A 15,517-nucleotide genomic window follows, 5' to 3' on the forward strand; every position below is an offset into this window, starting at 1 on the left:
GTGCTCTTTATTTAAATAATTTAATTCCATGTATTCATTTTTACAGTCCTCCTCCTAGCACCAGGGTCCCCAGTTAGCTCCTGAGCTTGGATTGCTCTCTGTTTGGGGCTTTCCATGTACAAGTCAGTTTCCTCCATATTCTCTGAGTTTCTTCCCATTGTGCAAAAACATGTAGGTAAGTGGACTGGCTATACTTAATCCTGCCTCATGCCCAGTGTTTCTGGGATAGGTTTCAAATCCATTTACATCCCCAATTCCAAAAAAGTTGGGATGCTGTGTAGAATATAAATAAAATCAGAACAGAACGATCTTTTCTGATCTATATTCAACTGAATACAATACAAAGTTTTTGAATACAAAACAAAATATTTTATGTTCAAACTGATAAACTTTATTGTTTTTATAAATATACACTCATACTGAATTTAATGCTTGCAACATATTCCAAAAAAGTTGAGACAGGGCATGTTTACTACTGTGTTATAAACACCTTTTCTTTTTTACAACACTCAGTAAGCATTTGAGAAATGACGACATTAATTGATGAAGTTTTGAAATTCTTTCCCATTCGTGCCTGAAATACAACTTCAGTTGCTCAACAGTCCGGTGTCTCCATTGTCGTATTTTGTGCTTCATAATGCACCACACATTTTCAATGGGAGTCAGGCAGGCCAGTTTAGCACCCACACTCATTTACTACAAAGTCACGCTATTGTAACATGTGCAGAATGGACTGTTGAAGGTGAAATCCCTAAATTCCTTGCAATTGTACATTGAGAAACATTGTTCTTCATGTAACATTGTTCTGTTAGACTATTTGCCCATGCAGTTTTTCACAAAGTGGTGAACCTCACACCATCCTTGCTTGTGAATGATTGAGTCTTTCCAATTACCAATTAACCTGTTTACCTGTAGAATGTTCCAAACAGGTGATTTTTGAGCATTCTACAACTTTCCCACTCTACTGCTGACCCAGTCCCAACTTTTTTGGAACATGTTACAGGCATCGCATTCAGAATGAGTGTACATTTACAAAAATACGAAACTTTGAAGAGTTAGTATGTTCAGGAAAACAGCTTCCACAAGAAGAAGAAACCTTTATTTGTCACATACACACTTAGACAACCTTTATTGTCATTCAGTATGCAACAAGTGTACACAGAACGAGATTTCGCTGCAATTTAGCTCAGCACAGAATTAAATATGAAGTGTATTAAATTAAATTATGCAGCAGCAAAAATATTATAAAGTGCAATAGTATAAAGTGACCTGTGGAATTAGGAATGTTCAAGTTATAAATAGAAGTTTAGAGTTTGGGTTTGGAGTTCAGCAGTCTGGTGGCCTGGGGGAAAAGCTGTTACAGAACCTGGTGGTCCTGCACCGAATGCTGCGGAACCTCTTTCCAGAGGCCAGAGGGGAGAACAGTCCATAGTGAGGGTGTGAGGGGTCACTGATGATGTTTCTGGCTCGAGACGTGCAGCGCCTTGGTGCAATGTCCTGAATGGAGGGAAGAGAAGTCCCAATGATTTTCTCTGCTGTTCTCACCACTCTCCTCACAGTCTTCCAGTCAGAGGCACTGCAGCCTCCACACCACACAGAGATGCAGCTGGTCAGAACGCTCTCTATGGTGCTTCTGTAGAGTGTAGCGAGGATGGGTGGGGGCAGGTGGGCTCTCCTTATCCTATGCAGGAAGTGCAGATGCTGCTGTGCCTTCTTGACCAGTGATGCGGTGTTCACAGACCAGGTGAAGTTACACCCCCAGGAACTTCAAGCACAGTGAGATTCATCCTCTGCATTTAATCTGAAGCAGTGAACACACACACACACACACACACACACACACACACACACACACACACACACACACACACACACACACACACACACACAGAGCAGTGGGCAGCCACACTACAGCACCCAGGGAGCAGTTAGGGGTTAAGTACCTTGCTCAAGGGCACTTCAGGCCAAGGCCACCCCACATTAACATAACTGCATGTCTTTGGACTGTGGGAGAAACCGGAGCACCCGGAGGAAACCCACACAGACACGGGGAGAACATGCAAACTCTACACAGAAAGGCCCTTGCTGGCTGCTGGGCTCGAACCCAGGACCTTCCTTCTATAAGGTGACAGTGCTAACCACTACACCACCATGCTGCCAGAAAATCATCGACCTTTTATAAATTCGGAGCAAAGCATGAGAAACATGAAAGAAATTCAAATTTATGTAATATGCAAAAGTATGGCGGCACGGTGGTGTAGTGGTTAGCGCTGTTGCCTCACAGAAAGAAGGTCCGGGTTTGAGCCCCGTGGCCGGCGAGGGCCTTTCTGTGCGGAGTTTGCATGTTCTCCCCGTGTCCGCGTGGGTTTCCTCCGGGTGCTCTGGTTTCCCCCACAGTCCAAAGACATGCAGGTTAGGTTAACTGGTGACTCTAAATTGACCGTAGGTGTGAATGGTTGTCTGTGTCTATGGTGGGGTTTACATTAGACCGTATCAGCGGCTCATCAGATTAACATTTTTAAAACGATTAGCGTGCACACAGCAACGCCAATACACGATTCGTGTGCACACAGCAACGCCAATACACGGATATGCTCGGTTCCGCAGGCATCCTGCACTCCAAATCACTCCGCCCTGAACAGCGAGCGCCCTCTGGAGGGTGCGCACTCCGGCCCTGCGCAGCTCACAGAGCGCGCGAGTGAAGTGCACGAGCAGTGATTCGGGACTGAGCCGCTGTGTGTGTGATCCTAGTGCATATTGGGCATGCGTGTCACTTACCACTTGCAAGTGGAAGGATGGCAAGCCTAAAGACAATCATAACTACACAATGGGCAATATTTGCATCAGTATTTGCAGTATTTTCATACTTTTATACTCTTTAATGAAAGGTGATACAAGGCGGAAGTCCGCGCCGTTTTTCAGCAGTCGTGTCACATGACCAACGCCAGCGAATCAGGAAGGTGGATGTCACAGTGACGTTGTCCAATGACGACGCCAGCTAGAGCTCAGCACAGCGTATCCGCATATTCTCAATGTTTACACAGCACCGGACCAGACACGATCTGGATTGAATACGTGGACCCTGGCGGATTCCCATTTCCCGGCGTTTCCAGGCGTTTTAATGTAAACGGACAGTGCATCTGCGAAGAAAACGAGACAGATACGGTCTAATGTAAACTTGGCCTATGCATGGACGCCGCCAGGGAGGGAAAGGTTAGAACAATTCTAGGGGCCCAGCACTGACATGGGGCCCTTTAAGGGGCTGATGATATGCTTTTAATGATTTTAATAAGACTTTTGAAATAACAACAATGCAATATTCCATCTGGTAAAACGAGCTAATTGAACAAGGTTGTCTATTTCTTGAGTTCTTCAACATAGTCATTTAACCCTCCCCCTTTTGCGAAATGGTACGGTCCAGTTCTGGTAGAAGTGCGATGTGTTAAATCTGTGTGCTGATCAGTGCAACGCTACTTGCTGCTGTGTCGCGGTGCAGCAGCCAGCCAGCAGTGGAGTGCGTACAGTCTATGATCGCTAAATATGAAGAGTGGCTGTCAAAAACGTAAAGAAAGGCAGCTGAAAGCTGAGAGGGACCGGAGAGGCAGGCAACTGGTCACTCAGTTTTTCCCAAAGAAAGGTAGCTATCGCTCACATGTGTTCAAAATATTAGCGAATGGTAAATGAACAGTATGAACGTGGTTGGATTAGCCTATCAAGAGAACACTTTTACAGTTTGTACAGTGACATTTTTTCCATTTTAATAACTGAACTGACTTGTGTGATAAACAAGATGAAATATTACGTTATGCTGGTGCTAATAACTAGTGCTAATAACCAGTTTCATAACTAATGGGGTGCCCTAAATATGCACAGATTCAGCCTCAGGGGGACCTCCGCCCTACCAAACCACTGAACCCCCCTTTGGAGAAGGAGGTAAGCAGCAATACAACCCATAAATGCTTTAGGATTGAAGTTTTTAATGAGCGAGCGCCATATACAGTTTGCTAGATTAAAGTGTTGCTAATAACAGACACCAGTCAAGTGTTTGACATGGTTATGTGTGTGGAATGTTCACACGTTCTAAACCATTGATTTCAAATTGAGGAGCTGGAGAAAGCACAGCACACATAAAAGAGGGATAGAGGTTACAACATATGAAGAAATATGTACGTAATTGATCAAACATATTCCCTTTTTGCAGAACAGTACACACAGCTTTCTACCTAACACATAACAATCCATGGGATTTCCATAGGTATTTTGATGCTGGGTAGAAAACTTTTTCTATGATTTATTAGCAGTCACGTCACACATTTCACTACCAATTGTCCTAGCACAAGAAGGCATGTGGCAAAATCTTGAAGTTTCATTTGTGATTGTAAATGCACCAGAATTAGTCACTGACCAGTTTTCATCTAGTCCCTGGTAGGTTAATACATAAAATGTAATAAAGTCACAAACTCAAGGTCCATGGGCTATCAAAAGTCAAATAATGACAATAGTGCAATTGTGATGAGGGTGGGCAAAGTTGGGGGGCCCAAAATTCTAATCTTTCATGGGGCCCAAAATTTCTGGCGGCGCCCCTGGGCCTATGTGTCAGCCCTGTGATGACCTGGCGACTTGTCCAGGGTGTACCCCGCCTTTCACCCGTAGTCAGCTGGGATAGGCTCCAGCTTGCCTGCGACCCTGTAGAACAGGATAAAGCGGCTACAGATAATGAGATGAGATGCAAAAGTATTGTTTTAATTGTCCATCCATCCATTATCTGTAGCTGCTTATCCTGTGCAGGGTCGCAACCATTCACACTCACATTCACACCTCCGGTCAATTTAGAGTCACCAGTTAACCTAACCTTTTATAAATCCAGAGCAAAACATGAAAGAGACAAGTGGGCCAGAAATTCCAATTGATATAATATGCAAAGTTTCACGCATTATTCATGTAACTGCACAATCTGCAATAATTTCTATGACTGAATCTTTTATAAGTGTGAACTGTGTGGAAAACTCTTAATATTACAGGATTTAAAAAGCCTCGTGTAACCCAACCATCCAGGCGAGGCGCGCCGTGCCAACTCTCGCGATAACATGAGCTCATTTCCACGCTCCTCTATTGTGAGAGTTTTCTTACTCTCGCGAGATGTGAGAAGTTTCCCACGCCTGTTGTTGTGGCGTCTGCCCTTTTCTCTCACTCTCCCTGGTCCCCCCTCCTCCTTCCTCCTTCCTCCGGCCCTCCTCACCGCCCGCCCCCTTTCTCTCTGTCTCCCTCGTCTCTTCATCTCCAGTCCGCTTGTGTTGTCTCGGCGGCTGGTCGGTGTAGGAGAGCGGATCTCGCGAGTGTTGGAGTTTTGGTGAGAGTTTGTGGAAGATGGCGCCTGTTGTGACAGGGTAAGTCCGAGATTCAGCGCCTGGTGCTGAGACGGGAGCCAAACTGTTTCATAAGTAGGTTACTTTGATATGAAACAGTATGGCACACACCTCAACTGTCAGACATAGTCCCTCACGGTTATTTATCCAGACTTTAATTCTGTTTTTTGTTTTTTGTTTGGCTTTAGAAAGCGCGTTTATGTGCGCCTGCGGGTTTCTTCTTCTTCTTCTCCTCGTCCCGTGTGTAGTGACTGTTGCTACCCTGCCTGTGCTGTATTATTATGGGCTGTGTGCGTGTTTGTATTAGAGCAGCGCTGTAGCCTGCAGGCGAGACGATTTCAGAGCTAACCAGCCATTAAAAGACCGTTTTGTGGGTTGGTTTATACTCGAAAAATAATTGTGTTATAAAAATAGAGTTAAGAGATGTGCTGGCTGTGAATAGAGTTGTAAATTTTTGAAAGGAAACTCGCTCACAGCACATAAGGGATGTGGATATGATGTGTGGCTCAGGGGCAGTGGCTTTGTTTCAGGGAGCCTCGTCTTCAGCTGTGCTTTCTCCTCAGATTGGCGGTATTTCTGCTCTGTATGTGGTGTTGGAAGTTACTTCTACAGTTGAGATATATATATGTGTGTGTGTGTGTGTGTGTTCTCGGCTGGCGTGTTGTTTACCAAACAGCCCCAGTGCTGCTGCTCCTTTCACTATCCCTGGAGGTCAGGCCATTCTGTCGAGTGCAACTGAGGACATTAAACACTATAAGCTCCAAACTGAAAGCTTTCTCGTCTATAATAATCCATCAGTTATTGTTTATAACATACTTCCAAATCGAGTTTACATCTTCCTGTCGTAAAAACAGGCCACTCGGGTATGAAGGTACAAACAAAGCTGGACAGTGTAGTGAGTTGTGTTTAGAGACGCCTCTGATTCTACACACAATCTGTCCTTCATATCCTGGGCTTTTTACTCTTTAGGCCCGGTCATATGAACATAATTTTACACAACTTCTTCCTTCTTCACACGACACTTGCAGAAAGAAGTTGTAATTAAGTTTTCAGTCATTTCAATCTCCCTAAAAGCACAAGGTATCCTTACTAGAATATGAGCTATTGAGTAGATGTAGCCTATAATATGAAAGTGTGTGTGTGTGAGAGAGAGAGTTTTTGAAAGATATCTCAAACATCAGGAGCTTAAATATGATACACATTACTGTGTAAAAGTCTTAATCATACTATTTTAAAAATTTTCCCTCCCCTTGAGTGCATTTTCATTTTATGACCTCTTCATTATCAAGTACAAAAACGTGTCAGATTTCCAACCGTTCGTTTTCCAGGACAGAATTAACTTAAACGTCGCAGAAAAGTGTTCGTATGTCAGGAAAGAAAGTCGAGTGTTATGTACGAAACCACTTTTCAGACCAAAAAAACCCCCACACAAACCCAAATGATTACGAAGGCTACTTGGTTTTGGTGCAAAATGAAGACTGACGGTCAAAGTGTCCAGAAGAACCGTGGCTGGTTCTGGAAGATGCTCAGTAAAACCTACAGCTCATTTCCTCACTGGACTGCAGAGCTCCTTCGGCGGGAGGTTGCTCCACCCTAAGTGTGTGAAGGAGCGTTACGGCAGATCATTCCCTCCTGCAGCTGTTAGACTGTACAACCAGCACTGCTCGCAGTAGACTCACATCTGTATGTCTGTCAATAGTTGTTGCATTTGTTTTTCCTGTTTTATGTTTTGCAATTACAACCACCTGATATGTTTCATTTACTTCGTAATTTCTCTAGTATTTATCTTAGGCATAGATATATTCTGTTTTAATGTGTGTGTGTGTGTGATATATATGCATTTTTTAACTTGTGTGTCTTTATGTCCTCTTCTGCTGCAAACAGGAAATTTCCCCATTGTGGGATAATAAAGGTCTTCTTAGCTTATAAAACTGCACTCATTGTACCTGAGACTATTTTGTATTTCTTTTGGAGTAAGGCGTCATCGCATCAGAAATTGACTTTGTTTGATTTGTTATTGTTTACTGCTCTTTAGAGTATTTATTTATTTATTTTTTTAATCTAGAAACATTTATTTTGAAGGCATTTTTGCTCTCCAGCAAATAAATTTAAAATAAAATCATATCAGTGTCATAATGTTAGGTAATGCGTACTTGAAATCCAGTAAGCCTTTTATTAACATGTAATAGTTGTATTATAGATTTTTCTTCACATTTGTAGCTGTATGTCATCCGTTTTAATTTTTATGTTTTCCCGTTTGGGCACTGATTTATAGATTATATCAAGCGTTCCCCTTTTTGATATGTGCAAATCAATAAAATGTATATTTTCATCCCAAAACACGTTTCCATAAACATTTTATGTGCAGATTCTGAAATTTAGCACTATTGTAGTTATTTCAGTGCATCCCATAAGACTGTGTAGCTTTGTTATTTGTAGAAGGAAGAAAGCGGCATCACATCGCATTTAATGCATCAAACATAAAGTCTCATTTTTCTTTTCTGCACAGCGTTCTTTTAAATAAGCTCTTTGCTCCCCTTTATAATCCTTTAGGCAGCTCAGTAGGTGTGTGTGTGTGTGTGTGTGTGTGTGTAAAGCAGTATCGAGGGGGCTGGCTGTATGGGGGCTTTCCAGCAGACCTGAACTGCCTCTGTTTGCTCAGAGAAACCAGCAACTGGCTGAACGGCCACCTGTCTGTCTGATTTTATCCACTGAGGCCTGTCTCTGAACATGAGAAAAGACGAGGGGTCATGTACAGATTTTTTTTTTGGGGGGGTAAAGGCATAAATGTAATTAAAGGACCATAAGGAGGCTTTATTAGCATGAGACAGGATATTGATGTGTAAACGGTTGGAGATGTGAGTGTTCGGCTGCCCCTTTAGGTTTTTTTTTTTAAATGAAGGGTCAGTTCTTCCACCTGTTCCCCGGTTGAGAATGCTCAGGGGAGAAGAAGCGTGCCACAATAGTGACCTTTTTTTTTTCCCCCTTCTGGTGGGGGGTGTTATAAAGAGGCTGGGTGAGTTACTATGTGCTCATAAGTTGACTGACAACAGCACATTTGTATCAACGCTCCTGATATAATTGAATTGTCGCTTTTGAGCGCAATACCAATAATTATTTTATCAGTTATGAGAACTTAATGCAGATTTGTTCAACTCCTTTTTTTTTTCCTCACAAATGATTCTCTTGAAGAATGCAAAATAATGTAAACAAAGAATTCCTGGTAGTGGACTCGCTTTGGTATATGTTGTGTTAAATGACTACATTATGGAAAGCCCATGAAAGACTCACAATAATCACTATTGCTTTGTGTACCGGCACACTGTGTTTTAGTCAGACTTTCCTAAATTACCCATGTGCATAATTTCAGCATGTGATGTCACCTGCATTTCTTTTTATGTCCTGGTAGGATACATAAGTTTGCTATAATAATATCAAGGAGCAAAACATTGGTTTGACAAAGACAGCTTCACATAAACCATTCAGCGAGACACAATAAACCAAGTGTGGTTAGTGAAGTGGTGGAAAGTAACCAAACTCTCAAACTCTTTCTGAAATACACTCGTGCAAGTATTTGTTTTTCTCTTGAAAGAAAAGTCTCTAATCTCTGTTACGCCCATAGACAACCATTGTGTCATTTGATACACAGCAGTGAAAGGTGATCAGTTTTGGATCGTAATCTCTGCATCATGTGGAATCATGAAAGTGTGAATTACCTGTTCCAGCACGATATGCCTCAAGGGGACAGAATTTGGCTTAATGATTTGATTTGACGTGCTTGTCTTTGCTGCTATTTTCATTTTCAGAGCTTGCTGTTCATTGGAAGTTTTATCCCCTTCAGGGGTGTCTGTGCACGCGTGTGTGTGTAGTTGGGGTCTGGTCTTGAAAATAGAGGTGAGATGTTAAACTGTTCCCAGAGGACCTCTACCTTTCTCTAATGTCCATTATCAGGGTGAGGAGAGGGAGGGAGGGAGGGCGAAGAGAGTGGTGCCCCAGGGCAAGAGGCACAGACCCCATCCAGGGCGAGAGCGAGAGAGACCTCCACCCAGGATGAGAGTGAGAGAGCCACCCTTCCCCACCCAGGGTGAGCGCGAGAGAGACACCCTTCCCCACCCAGGGTGAGCGCGAGAGAGACACCCTTCCCCACCCAGAGCGAGAGAGACACCCTTCCCCACCCAGGGCGAGAGAGACACCCTTCTCCACCCAGGGCGAGAGCGAGAGAGACACCCTTCTCCACCCAGGGCGAGAGCGAGAGAGACCACCCCCCCACTCAGGGTGAGAGTGAGAGAGACCACCCCCCCATCCACAGCGAGAGAGACCGACACCCTCCCTCACCCAGGGTGAGAGCGAGAGAGACCGACACCCTCTCTCACCCAGGGCGAGAGCAAGACAGACCAACACCCTCCCTCACCCAGGGCGAGAGCGAGAGAGACCGACACCCTCCCTTACCCAGAGCGAGAGAGACCGACATCCTCCCTCACCCAGAGCGAGAGAGACCACCACTCCCTCACCCAGGGCGAGAGCGAGAGAGACCCCCCCACTCAGAGCGAGAGAGACCCCCCCACTCACCCAGGGCGAGAGCGAGAGAGACCCCCCCACTCAGGGTGAGAGCGAGAGAGACCACCCCCCACTCAGGGTGAGAGCGAGAGAGACCCCCCCACCCAGGGCGAGAGAGAACGACACCCTCCCTCACCCAGGGCGAGAGAGCCCGACACCCTCACTCACTCAGGGCGAGAGAGCCCGGCACCCTCCCTCACCCAGGGCGAGAGAGCCCGGCACCCTCCCTCACCCAGGGCGAGAGAGACCGTCACCCTCCGTCACCCAGGGCGAGAGAGACCGTCACCCTCCGTCACCCAGGGCGAGAGAGACCGGCACCCTCCGTCACCCAGGGCGAGAGAGACCGGCACCCTCCGTCACCCAGGGCGAGAGAGACCGGCACCCTCCCTCACCCAGGGCGAGAGAGACCGGCACCCTCCGTCACCCAGGGCGAGAGAGACCGGCACCCTCCGTCACCCAGGGCGAGAGAGACCGGCACCCTCCGTCACCCAGGGCGAGAGAGACCGGCACCCTCCGTCACCCAGGGCGAGAGAGACCGGCACCCTCCGTCACCCAGGGCGAGAGAGAACGGCACCCTCCGTCACCCAGGGCGAGAGAGACCGGCACCCTCCGTCACCCAGGGCGAGAGAGACCGGCACCCTCCGTCACCCAGGGCGAGAGAGACCGGCACCCTCCGTCACCCAGGGCGAGAGAGACGGCACCCTCCGTCACCCAGGGCGAGAGACACCGGCACCCTCCGTCACCCAGGGCGAGAGAGACCGGCACCCTCCCTCACCCAGGGCGAGAGAGACCGGCACCCTCCCTCACCCAGGGCGAGAGAGACCGGCACCCTCCCTCACCCAGGGCGAGAGAGACCGGCACCCTCCCTCACCCAGGGCGAGAGAGACCGGCACCCTCCCTCACCCAGGGCGAGAGAGACCGGCACCCTCCCTCACCCAGGGCGAGAGAGACCGGCACCCTCCCTCACCCAGGGCGAGAGAGACCGACACCCTCCCTCACCCAGGGCGAGAGAGACCGGCACCCTCCCTCACCCAGGGCGAGAGAGACCGGCACCCTCCCTCACCCAGGGCGAGAGAGACCGACACGCTCCCTCACCCAGGGCGAGAGAGACCGGCACCCTCCCTCACCCAGGGCGAGAGAGACCGGCACCCTCCCTCACCCAGGGCGAGAGAGACCGGCACGCTCCCTCACCCAGGGCGAGAGAGACCGGCACGCTCCCTCACCCAGGGCGAGAGAGACCGGCACGCTCCCTCACCCAGGGCGAGAGAGACCGGCACGCTCCCTCACCCAGGGCGAGAGAGACCGACACGCTCCCTCACCCAGGGCGAGAGAGACCGACACGCTCCCTCACCCAGGGCGAGAGAGACCGACACGCTCCCTCACCCAGGGCGAGAGAGACCGACACCCTCCCTCACCCAGGGCGAGAGAGACCGACACCCTCCCTCACCCAGGGCGAGAGAGACCGGCACCCTCCCTCACCCAGGGCGAGAGAGACCGGCACCCTCCCTCACCCAGGGCGAGAGAGACCGACACCCTCCCTCAGCCAGGGAGAGAGAGACGGCACCCTCCCTCACCCAGGGTGAGATTGAGAGAGACCACCACTCCCTCACCCAGGGCGAGAGTGAGAGAGACCACCACTCCCTCATCCAGGGCAAGAGCGAGAGACACCCCCCCCACTCAGGGTGACAGCGAGAGAGACCACCACCCACTCACCCAGGGCAAGAGCGAGAGACCCCCCCCACACTCAGGGCAAGAGCGAGACAGGTGCGAGAGAGACACCCTCCCACCTACCCAGGGCGAGAGCGAGACCCTCCCACCCACCCAGGGCGAGAGCGAGACCCTCCCACCCACCCAGGGCGAGAGCGAGAGAGACCACCCCCCAATCAGGGCGAGAGCGAGAGAGACCACCCCCCCACCCAGGTCAAGGGCGAGAGCGAGAGAGACCGACATCCTCCCTCACCCAGGGCGAGAGAGACCGGCACCCTCCCTCACCCAGGGCGAGAGAGACCGGCACCCTCCCTCACCCAGGGCGAGAGAGACCGACACCCTCCCTCAGCCAGGGAGAGAGAGACGGCACCCTCCCTCACCCAGGGTGAGATTGAGAGAGACCACCACTCCCTCACCCAGGGCGAGAGTGAGAGAGACCACCACTCCGTCATCCAGGGCAAGAGCGAGAGACACCCCCCCCACTCAGGGTGACAGCGAGAGAGACCACCACCCACTCACCCAGGGCAAGAGCGAGAGACCCCCCCCCACTCAGGGCAAGAGCGAGACAGGTGCGAGAGAGACACCCTCCCACCTACCCAGGGCGAGAGCGAGACCCTCCCACCCACCCAGGGCGAGAGCGAGACCCTCCCACCCACCCAGGGCGAGAGCGAGAGAGACCACCCCCCACTCAGGGCGAGAGCGAGAGAGACCACCCCCCCACCCAGGTCAAGGGCGAGAGCGAGAGAGACCGACACCCTCCCTCACCCAGGGCGAGAGAGACCGACACCCTCCCTCACCCAGGGCGAGAGAGACCGACACCCTCCCCCACTCAGAGCGAGAGAGACCACCACCCCCTCACCCAGGGCGCGAGAGAGACTCCCTCCCCCACCCAGGGCGCGAGAGAGACTCCCTCCCCCACCCAGGGCGCGAGAGAGACTCCCTCCCCCACCCAGGGCGAGAGAGAGAGACACCCCCCCCACCCAGAGCGAGAGACAGACACCCCCCACCCAGAGTGAGAGCGAGACACACCCCAGGGCAAGAGAGAGAGACACACACACCCCAGGGTGTGAGAGAGACACACACACACACACACACACACACACACTCACCCCAGGGCGAGAGAGAGAGAGAGAGAGACACGCACACCCCAGGGCGAGAGAGAGAGAGACACACACACACCCCAGGGTGAGAGAGAGAGAGACAGACAAACACCCACCCCAGGGCGAGAGAGAGAGAGAGAGACACACACCCACCCCAGGGTGAGAGAGAGAGAGAGAGACACACACACACACACACACACCAGGGCGAGAAAGAGAGAGAGACACACACACACCCCAGGGTGAGAGAGACACACACATCCAAGGGCGAGAGAGAGAGAGACACACACACACACACACACACACCGTAGGGCGAGAGAGAGAGACACACACACACACGACAGGGCGAGAGAGAGAGAGAGAGACACACACACACCCCAGAGAGAGAGAGAGACACACCCCAGGGCGAGAGAGAGAGAGAGAGAGACACACACACACCCTAGGGTGAGAGAGAGAGAGACACACACACCCCAGGGCGAAAGAGAGAGAGACACACACACACCCCAGGGCGAGAGAGGCACACACATGCACCAGGGCGAGAGAGAGACACACACACACACACACGCCCCAGGGTGAGAGAGGCACACACACACCCCAGGGTGAGAGAGAGAGACACACACACACACACACACACCCCAGGGCGAGAGAGAGAGACGCACACACACACCCCAGGGCGAGAGAGAGAGACGCACACACACACCCCAGGGCGAGAGACGCACACACACACCCCAGGGCGAGAGAGGCACACACATGCACCAGGGCGAGAGAGAGACACACACACACCCCAGGGCGAGAGAGAGACACACACACCCCAGGGCGAGAGAGAGACACACACACCCCAGGGCGAGAGAGAGACACACACACCCCAGGGCGAGAGAGACACACACACACACACACACACACACACACTCCAGGGAGAGAGAGAGAGAGACGCACACACACACTCCAGGGAGAGAGAGAGAGAGACGCACACACACCCCCCAGGGCGAGAGAGAGAGAGAGAGAGGCACACACACACACACACACACACCCCAGGGAGAGAGAGAGAGAGACACACACACACACACACTCCAGGGCGAGAGAGAGAGAGACGCACACACACCCCCCAGGGAGAGAGAGAGAGAGAGAGAGACACACACACACATACCCCAGGGAGAGAGAGACACACACACACACACACACCCCAGGGAGAGAGAGACGCACACACACACACCCCAGGGCGAGAGAGAGAGAGACACACACGCCCCAGGGCGAGAGAGAGAGAGACACACACACACACACACACACCAGGGCGAGAGAGAGACACACACACACACACACCCCAGGGCGAGAGACACACACACACACACACACACCCCAGGGAGAGAGAGACACACACGCATCCCAGGGCAAGAGAGAGAGACACACGCACGCATCCCAGGGCAAGAGAGAGAGACACACACGCACGCATCCCAGGGCGAGAGAGAGAGAGACGCACACACACCCCCCAGGGCGAGAGAGAGAGAGAGGCACACACACACACACACACACCCCAGGGAGAGAGAGAGAGAGACACACACACACACACTCCAGGGCGAGAGAGAGAGAGACGCACACACACCCCCCAGGGAGAGAGAGAGAGAGAGACACACACACACACACACACCCCAGGGAGAGAGAGAGAGAGAGACACACACACACACACCCCAGGGCGAGAGAGAGAGAGAGAGACACACACGCCCCAGGGCGAGAGAGAGAGAGAGACACACACACACACACACCCCAGGGGGAGAGAGAGAGAGACACACACACACACACACACACACCCCAGGGAGAGAGAGAGAGAGACACACACACACACACACACACTCCAGGGCGAGAGAGAGAGAGACGCACACACACCCCCCAGGGAGAGAGAGAGACACACACACACACACACACCCCAGGGAGAGAGAGAGAGAGACACACACACACACACACACACACACACACCCCAGGGAGAGAGAGAGAGACACACACACACACACCAGGGCGAGAGAGAGACACACACACACACACACACACACACACCAGGGCGAGAGACACACACACACACACACACACACACACCCCAGGGCGAGAGAGAGAGACACACACACACCCAGAGAGAGACACACACATGCCCCAGGGCGAGAGACACACATAAACACACACCCCAGGGCGAGAGAGGAACACACACACATCCCAGGGTGAGAGAGAGAGACACACACCCCAGGGTGAGAGTGAGACACACCCACCAGGGTGAGAGAGAGAGACACACACACCCCAGGACGAGAGTGAGACACATGCACTCCCCAGGGCGAGAGTGAGACACACACACACAGCAGTGTGAGAGAGAGACACACACGCCCCATGGCGAGAGAACGACACACACACACCCCAGGGAGAGAGAGACACACACGCATCCCAGGGCAAGAGAGAGAGACACACACGCACGCATCCCAGGGCAAGAGAGAGAGACACACACGCTCACACCCCAGGGCAAGAGAGAGAGACACACACGCTCACACCCCAGGGCGAGAGAGAGACACACACGCTCACACCCCAGGGAGAGAGAGAGAGACACATGCTCACACCCCAGGGAGAGAGAGAGACACACACACGCTCACACCCCAGGGAGAGAGAGAGACACACACACGCTCACACCCCAGGGAGAGAGAGAGACACACACACGCTCACACCCCAGGAAGAGAGAGAGACACGCGCGCACTCACACCCCAGGCCGAAGGAGACACACACACACACACACACCCCAGGATGAGAGTGAGACAC

At 51.2% G+C, this 15,517-nt stretch overlaps 1 protein-coding gene across 2 annotated transcripts in view; it reads left to right on the forward strand.

Annotated features, from left to right (window-relative positions):
- Nucleotides 1-5,185: 5,185 nt before the first annotated feature.
- rbpjb (recombination signal binding protein for immunoglobulin kappa J region b) overlaps nt 5,186-15,517 on the forward strand; it is a 153,598-nt gene continuing 143,266 nt past the window's right edge. Inside the window, exon 1 of one of the 2 annotated variants that reach the window (XM_060915767.1) lies at nt 5,186-5,441. Coding sequence is in view for 1 of the 2 variants with exons in the window: in XM_060915669.1 (XP_060771652.1) it covers nt 5,368-5,387 (20 nt within the window). In the remaining variant the exon portion in view is untranslated. The remainder of the gene's footprint in view (nt 5,442-15,517) is intronic. The other variant, XM_060915669.1, reaches the window with a different exon arrangement.

The sequence above is a fragment of the Neoarius graeffei genome, chromosome 1 (genome assembly GCF_027579695.1).
Source record: "Neoarius graeffei isolate fNeoGra1 chromosome 1, fNeoGra1.pri, whole genome shotgun sequence".
NCBI lineage: Eukaryota > Metazoa > Chordata > Actinopteri > Siluriformes > Ariidae > Neoarius > Neoarius graeffei.